The 9,005-nt window shown below is 40.2% G+C and overlaps 1 protein-coding gene across 1 annotated transcript; it reads right to left on the bottom strand.

The window, feature by feature from the left end:
* Nucleotides 1-3,311: 3,311 nt before the first annotated feature.
* On the bottom strand, nucleotides 3,312-8,509 carry arid6 (AT-rich interaction domain 6). The gene is made up of 6 exons (XM_030434874.1): nucleotides 8,356-8,509; nucleotides 7,571-7,733; nucleotides 6,784-6,836; nucleotides 6,460-6,557; nucleotides 6,213-6,369; nucleotides 3,312-5,240 (listed from the first exon to the last, which is right to left on the bottom strand). The coding sequence occupies exons 1-6, from the start codon at nucleotides 8,365-8,367 to the stop codon at nucleotides 3,876-3,878; spliced, it is 1,848 nt and encodes a 615-aa protein (XP_030290734.1). The 5' UTR covers nucleotides 8,368-8,509; the 3' UTR covers nucleotides 3,312-3,875.
* Nucleotides 8,510-9,005: the final 496 nt, after the last annotated feature.

The raw sequence follows: 9,005 nt of genomic DNA, 5'->3' as shown, positions 1-9,005 counted from the left end.
TCATCCAAGAGGCTTCGTCAGTTCTGACTCACTGGATGGGAGTTTCATGGCTTTTAAACTCTGTTTCGAAGTATACGTATATGTAACCTCCTGAGGGTTCACCTGACATATAAACGGCACCTTTCTAACCTGCAATCTAAAGCAAAGACAAGCAATTAAAAGTCAATCATCAGCTGTTAACAACCAAGTTGTTCTGCAGCCTATAAAGAGGGTCGAAGCTTCAGCACACATTTAGTCCGACACAATGGAGGAATATAATTATGCACATTTACTCAATAAGGTTCAGTATGTAGGATCAACTGGCATCTGCTGCTGTGGCTGCAGTTTGCAACCAACTGAACGCCCCTTCTGTCACCCTCCTATCCGTAAATAGCGTTTATTCATTTTAAGATTTCTCTACTTTGCTGTGGGTGGTGAAATGTAACCAAATTTGAACTTGTGAACCTGTGAAGACATCAGGAAGATCGAAATGATAATAACCTATGAGGGAATTAGTTTGGTGAAAGGTCAAAGTTCAGTATACTGTAAATAAAGTTTATTCATTTTGGAGGTGATTTTGAGGTGAGAGGTCTCTACTTTGCTGCTATGAAATGCAACCAAATGTGTACCTGTGATAGAGTAAGACACCAGGAAGAATATACAAAGACAATGATGAGCTAACCTGTGAAGGAATTCGTTTGATATAATGTCAATGTCAGGACACTGTAATTAGAGTTTGTTCATTTTAGAGGTGATTTTGAGATGAAATTTCTCCACATTGCTGCAATGACATGTAACCATGGATGAGGAGCCAATTCCTTTTTAGATATAAAAACCATCATTCTGAGGTAAAGAAAAACATATAACAGGATAACAGGATACAATACAATATGATTAACTCTATTGTCCCCATAGGTATGGCTTTGACTCAAATACAATGCACATACACTGTAACGCCCTCCACAGCGGAGATGACAGCAATAAAACATAAGCAGCACATGCCAACACAAATTGCACACACTACAGATGTTGCACATATTACACATGCTGGACATACCCACACAACCAGTGTTGATAAGAACACGTGCCATTGCACACTGCCTGCCACCTCAAGATGCAAGTACACACTGGGGTGTTCTATATCTTCTGCCAGAGGGCAAGAGCTCATATTCGGCATAGAGAATGTGCAAATGTCAGCCTCTGTGCATACTATTCATATTTTGACTCAGTGTTTTTTCAATCCCATGCCTAACAATGCTCTCTAAAACCAAACAGTGGGATAAAAACACAATCTTCTGGTTCACAACCTTCCAACAAACTTGACCTTATAAGTGCAAATTCTTCTGAACTTGTACTTTACTCCAGTTTTTTTTCTAGTCATGCCTCTTTTTCATTTCACCTTATAGTGGGAAATATTGTACTTTTTACTACAGTACATGTGGTTGACAATTTTAGTTACTTTATACAGTTTTTTGCACACAAATCATGTTGTCAATTAGTTGATACCCCGCAAACAAATTGCTAACTATTTTGATTGTTATTTGTTCATGGCTGTAGTTTCACACATGTGAGTGTGTAGAATAATGACGTACATCAAATGAATGAAATCAATTTCAATATGCTACACTTTAAGTTTTTAGCACCAAAAACCCTTTCGAAATATTTTATTGTGTCATTTTCCGTGTGTAGAGAACAGAGATGTTCAGACAGTACGGCTCAGCTTACCGAGCCAGAAGTTCAGGTATCCGATGATAGTGAAGACTGCCTTTGTGCTCCGGCCTCATAGTTTTAACAGCATGAATTCCAGCTGAGTGTCACTGTCTGACTATTCCAGCTTTGCAAGCCAGTATTACCATCCTGCAAGCATCATATTGTTAAAGCCCTGGAGGTAGACATAAATGAAGGTATGCACTGACGTAAACTCTTTCTCAGAGACTTGTCGAACTACAATGCTTTAGTGACATGGGAGCTCAAAAAAAAAAAAACAGTGTTATCATGTTTGTGGTAACGAAAAGTAAAAAACGTACTACACACACAGACACGAAGAGGCCTCTGAGTTAGGCAATAACCTGCCGAGAAGCGACAGGAAAATACTTCCTTAGACATGTTCATACTGGATTCCTCACAATCACCACTATCGCTGTATTTTTTCTAGCTTTTTGCAACATCAGTGATGCATTTTATGTGGTAAAGCACGCGAACGGAACAGGTAAATCAAGTGAACAAAACCAACCCAGGAAATATGTCTGACTCTATTAATGGTTTAGCCCTATTCAGCCCTATTCAATTGATTACATCCTTTGGACAAAGAACGACGATAGTTCTCTTTGGACCTTTGTGACACAAATAACAATTTGTACACAATTATCAATGCCTTAAGTTACACTGATGGGAGTGTCGGTCTTGTGTCATTGTTGTTGTCACACCTAAAAATTCCACATTTAATGATATAGCAATAACAATAACATAATAGTAGACTCTGAAGGTCACCCCGCAAGCCTACTGGTATGACAAACAGATAAAAACAAAGCTTATGACTGCAGTTGACGCAGCCTCTTCTGATTCAACTGTTCATTTAAATGAATTGCGGGGTTGTGCACAGCATACAGTTATGCAAATGTTGGGACAATAATTACCACACCTCATCCTCAAGTGTAGTTTAAGGCCACTACCCTCGCACACCCTAGTTTTTCATTCCTAAGAAGTGCATAAAAACACAGTAATGGTTGTTATGATAGGATCGATCAAAAATGAATTCGTTGTTGGAATGGATTCATGAAAAAGTTGGGATTTGTGAAGTGCAGACGGTGTAAGATCTGGTCCAGTGGAGGCAGAAAGGGGACATGGGCTTTACCATGGTCACCAGTCGAGTGCAAGGTGCAGCTGACTGTAACTAACTGTAAATGTAAGTACGAATGGTTCAAAGCCCCTGACTGCAGGGTCTTAGCTCTTCCCGACCATCATGGCCCAAGCTACACTCTTCCCCAAAATCCCCAGTTAATTGAAATCAATCAACCAACCTATGTGGCATTTAGGTATAGTCTCTGTGGTGTCATGGACAGGTAATCAGCTGTGCAGTTTTCCTTCCTTTTTCTGTGGAAGGCTAAGAATGTAAGAGCGACACCATCGTGTTATCCCATTATTACTGTCTCTCAAATTCTGCAGCCGCCCATGTGGTCAGTCTCAAGGGTGAATTTCCTCTCTAGAGGGTTTTAGCAAAGAGAGTCCAAGATTCACCTGATGGCAAACCAGTCTTCTGAATACCTGACCTCATGTTTGGCAACCCTGCGTCGAACGGGATCACCCGATCAACAAATGAGTCATCAGACTTACATTTCGCTTATTTGAGTTTATTCATATTTACATCATAATTAGATCAAATGTATTACATTTATTATGTATAACATTACTGTACAGAAAGGGCTTTAAAAAAGTAAACAACACATTCTCGTTAAATCAATCTTTGCTACTGATATGATAGATTATTACATGTTCAAATTATGACTTTAAATATATTAAAACGTACCACAAGGAACCTTTAACTGGTTATGAAGCAGTCTAATTTTAATACTGATCATTTTTACATTAGCAAACAAGGCAAGAGGTTTGGCTATAGATTAGACTTATTTGAGTTGGATAAGTCATACAATTTAAAATGTGTTTTCATGGCGGACTGCTGAGGTTCAATTGAACAGTTGAGGAAAGAAGCTGCTCTGTAGTCTGGTGGTAGGCCACTAAAACACATCCTCTGTCCCCAGGGGCCGCCAGAATCAACAATAGTGAAAGTTCCTTGTAGTAGCCTTTAATCTCTACAAACTTCAGTAAGATACAGCATATGATAAAGCATGGTATACAGCTTTAATATGGTGTTGGAGTGTCAGTTTCCGATCCGATCTTCACATCGAGCTCGAGATGATTTTCTTCAGCTTCATCACCTCCTCATTGGTGAGGTGCAGCAGAGGAGTGGAGCCGGAGTTCATCATTAGTACAGTCGAGGGAACCCTCTCTGACCTATCTTTATCTCCCTGAATGAGGTCGTCATTGTAGGATTTAGCGGCTGCAAAGTTTTGCAGAACTGCGAGGGGATGAGAGGCAACGTTCACTTGGATAGGGGGAGCACGGGTGTCTTTCTCGTATGAATCCCAGCAACTTGTGGGTTTGGAGGTGTATGGATTAAAGACGCCATGCCGATTCAACGGGAAGACATCTCGGCTCTCTGCGTTTTTCAGAATCCCACCTGTAGGCAGCAACTTGTAGCTGGCAAAAGGATTCTGGCCCATGTGGTTGTGGTGATTACCGGTTGTTTGGGTGGTTGTTGTGGGGCTTGGCAAATTCCTTGGCCTAGTTCTTAGATCCTGGGCGTCTGAGCTCCAGTTTTGAGGACTCACCTGAAATGGCAGGTTGGTTGGGGGGGCATCTGTGTTGGAGCAATTCGTTTGTCCAGAGTGTTCCTCCAGAATAGGAAGAGTTGGTAGCTGCTTACCTCCCGGCACCATGGCTGAGGACTTGCACAGCCTGAGCCAGTTCTGAAACACAGACAGCGGCAACTCAATTTCCATCTCGCCACCATTCCCTCGAGGGATGCTGGGCAGTATCTGACTGAGATTGAGCCCCCTTGCTTCTGGACTGGACCCCTCTCTTTCATCTGGTTGCTCCACTGTAAGGTCTATGCTTGGAGAGCTGAAACACTGGGCGCCTTCATCTGCTCTACGTTTCAGAGCAGAGTCATACGCAGGGCTCCTTGAAGCTGTGATCGCTTTGACTTCAATGACGTACGCCTCCCTGGGCTTCCCTGGATTTGCACTTGGTGTATCTCCTGAACCCGCCTCAACATCTGGCGTCTCACGTCTTTCATTCCTCACCACCGGTGGGCAACGAGGAGTGTACAGAGGGGAGGGTTTGTTCAGAAACTTTGGGTTCTTGCTGGACGACGGCGGGGAGAACGATGAGGCGGGGTTGCTTTTGGCTTCCTGTCTTGATGCTTTGACGCTCAGGTTCAGAGGCTCAGCCAAGCCGGATGAGGTCTTGTACCGCTCTGCCAGGAAGCGCAGGTGTTCCAGGGGCTCGTTGACAATCTCTGGGTTCGGACAGGGTGGATTGAGAGAAAACTGGGGGGCAGGGGAGCCCTGCGGTGTCAGCATTGTGGAGGTGACAGGGAGCTGGGGAGGCAGAACTATGTGGCCAGGGTGATAGTAGTGAGCGTATTGGAGCGGCATCGGAAAGGTACTCCCATTTTGGTCTGACTGCGGGGTTTGAAGGTGCTGTTGGAAAGAAAAGAGTTCCGTCAGAGGTTGAAAGAACAGATGACATTTCAGGGAATATTCTTATTTGTCTTCTTGCCAAGAGTTAGATGAGACACTTGATACCACTCTCACGTCTGTACACTAAATATGAAGTGACAATCAGCAGCTTAGCTTATCTGAGCATAAAGACTGACGATGTTAAGTGCAAATTCCGGTATTATAGACCTATTTCAAAACTTTTTTAAAAGAATGAATCATTTACACATCAACACTTGTAAATATATAGCACCCAGGTTTAACAATACTGGAATTATTGTCTTTTGAAAGCCTGGCTGTGTCCACAACCTGCTCTCCAGTTCACTGCTTAACAAGTTACATTTTGTCCTATTAATACAAATATAGAAACTCTTTCATTTGTTTTAAGAGGGGTAATCGCAGCCAGTGGAGACTCCGGGAAAGTGAATTGTCTTTTTCACAATTCACATTTCCTCTACAGATCAAACAATTAATTGTTATTATTCAAATAGTGAACTTTCAAACACTGTTATGTCTTTATGCTATGTTAAGCTAACCAGCTGTTTGCTTTAGCTACATATTTACCTGATGATTTACCTGGTATCCATCTATTCATTTGACTCAACAACAAAACAAGAAAAGAATATTTTGTTCAATAAACTATAAAGTGGGAATACAGGCTAATCAGGATCTTAAACTAGTTTTTGTAGCACCAGAACCAGATTAATCATAAGAACAAATCTTAGATAATTGTATTCACGGATCAGTATCATCGCATTTGATATGTATTTATAACACAATGAGCCACGTCAGGATGTAGTGAAGTAATGAGTAGGAATGACTATTTGTATTGAATCGTGATCACACAAGTCTGAGTTTGTATTTTTGCCTGTGCCTCGTCAAACAAAAGAAGTGTTCAGCAGTTAAGGATCTATGCTGTGTCTTCCTTATCTTATGTCTTAAAATAACACCAACCTGGGGCAGAGGTAATGATAACAGCTGGCGTTTGGCTGGCCTCTGGCCGTCATCGTTTTCTTTGCTGAAGTTGGCAAAGTGGAGATGCTTCGGCTGATGAAGAGGCAAATTGTTCAATGATATGCCTTTCACGTGGCATTCATACGGCAGAAGCAGCCTGCAGGAACAACACATCAATCAGATAAGATCATAATGGGAACACAGCCTCAACTCCACCTGAGAAATGCACGCGCATTGTTTAACTCACTTCTCGTAGTGTCTGCGGGTGCAGGTGGCTGCGCTCGTGCTGCGAGGGTTTCCTCCGAGCATGTTGTATACTTGCTTCCACAGCTGCTGAGCAGTCACCTGGAAGAGAGCAGCATATTGCATTTAATTTAATTTAATTTCACCTTGTTTGTTTGTATCACAGCAATTCAGAGCCAATGCCACATGCATTACCATTTATAGCCTAAGTAAGTTTTGCAATGCAATTCCCCTTTTCAAGATTGGCTATTATCATTATAAGAAGAGTTTGAAGTCAGTCATTACAATTTATAATGACAAATATGGCGAATTGGAAATATTTAGTCACCTGGTGGTAGCCTCCCAAGTCTTGGACTGTCTTGTACATCACAAATAGGTCAACTGAAAAATAGAGAAAATATGCTTTTTCAAATACACTTTAATATTATAATGTACAGCTGTAGAAATTGTCCAATTAAATGATTTACAGATTGTTCTGTAAATCAGAAAATGGTGGTTTTAGGAAGTCTTCAAAAAAAATGTTTTGTTGCTGTCTGACACCCAAATATAATATATAAGAAGAACTGAAAATTATTTTCTGAGTTGTAAATATTTGACATTTATGCAGACGCTTTCTAAAGAACAATGACATTCATTCATAAGCTATGTGTTTTAATTGTGACGTTGCAGCTGGCGTTTACAATACTTTATACTTTTGTTAACAAATACTGTTCATAAGTTCATCTTTAAACATTTTTTAGATGACTTTCTAAAACTTGAGAAACTTAAGTTTATAAACTCTTTAAAGTTGCTTAATAAAGGGTTAAAGCATTTCATCATTTGTTAACAGTGAAATAACTATTGACAAAAAGTTTAATTAACTATAAATGTGCTATTTATTAATAATGGAAATAAGAGGAAAGTGTAACAAAATAATTGAGTTACAGTTTATTAGGATGACTGTGATTAAAGAAACTATATGAATTTATGCTGTTATATATTAGTAGGTGGATAGATAATATTCATTATACCTTATAATAGCACCACAAACATATTTGAAACAACAAAGGTCTGCTTTGATGCATAAAACAGCTTGCTTACACAAAATGTAATGAAATAATGATAATTATATGTACTTTGTTTGAAGCCCAGATTTGGGATCCGCTCTATGGGCGTATCTCTCTTCTTCATGAACACGTAGAGATCTTTAAGGAACTCTTTCTCTTCTTCTTTCATCTCCTCTATCGGCCTTTTGGTTCTCTCCTCCTGGATCTCTACGAGTGCCATATCCATGTGTGCCTGGGAACACAATCGACAGAGGAGACGACGTTTCAATTTGCAATGTGTCGACCAAGCGTGTTGACCAAACACACCAGTAAAACCTGAGATACTGCGGTGACAATGCCTCACTGTTAGAGTTCACATCACCTTGACTAATGCTTGTTTAACACTTGTGACCACATATCACTTGTTTGTACTTGCCCTCAGTGGAGTCAGCCCTCCATCTCGTACATACAGACAATATACCATTGATATGACACCCAAGAAACAGCATCAATGCACTCTTTCATCCCCCAGTTTCCATCGTCATCACTTAGACAAACATGTCAGAAAACTAGCATCTGTTTAAAAATCTATTTTTATTAAAAATCAAAGCTAATTGTTCGAGTGTCAGGTATGAATACTTAATAACTTATCAAGTATTTATCATTTAATATCATTTACTGGCATCATGTTACTATAATTGGATTCAAGCTTTTAAAATACATGAATACATTTATTGAAATACAATAATGCTTTTCAAAATAAAACAAAAGGGAGTACTTTTGGTTTAATTGAATAAAATAATAGATTATAAAATAAATACATAAATAAATAATAATATAAAAATCATCATCAAATAAACTCTGTTGTTCCTCACCTGTGTTTCCATTTAGAGAATAAGTGTTGATGGTATTATCTCATTGCCGTGAAGATCCCGGGGCGAGCGGCGCACAGGCTTGTGTAAGACTTGTGCCAGTGTTGTGAAGTGAGAGGTAGAAATCAGTGCAGCCGGTTAACAATGTCGCAACGAGTCAGTCACACACCTGTCGCTAGTATCTGTGTGACAATGTGGGCAACTGACTGAGGGGGTGTTCTCTCCAACGTCTTCCTGCTGAGCACTCCACCGTCGGACCAGTTTGACCTGCTCTGGGGCATGTGTTGAAAAACGGTTTATTGGAGCCCTCGACACATATTGGCAGAATAATAAGCTAACCAGTGGAAGTCTGTGTTCATGATATCCAAGAAAAAGCAAGTATCTTTTCAAACAAGTCCAGTTGGAATATTTCTGGGGGTTTATGATCACCAGAGACAGAAGAGAGGCCATAAGATTCAAGAGTTGCTATTCATCATTTCATCATTCAATGATTTCATCATTTGGCGCTTGTGTGGGATTAACAGAAAAAAGAAGGTACTTACTGTTACTTACTGTGCAATATGATATTGCATTATCATGTAAACAGTCTTGCGTGTTGTTTCACTGTCAATCATGCCACTCTCTGAGAGGAGGAGCCAAGTGTTTGGAATGCT

This window comes from Sparus aurata, chromosome 12, assembly GCF_900880675.1.
Source record: "Sparus aurata chromosome 12, fSpaAur1.1, whole genome shotgun sequence".
Classification (NCBI taxonomy): domain Eukaryota; kingdom Metazoa; phylum Chordata; class Actinopteri; order Spariformes; family Sparidae; genus Sparus; species Sparus aurata.
This window is presented reverse-complemented; position numbering and strand designations above follow the sequence as displayed.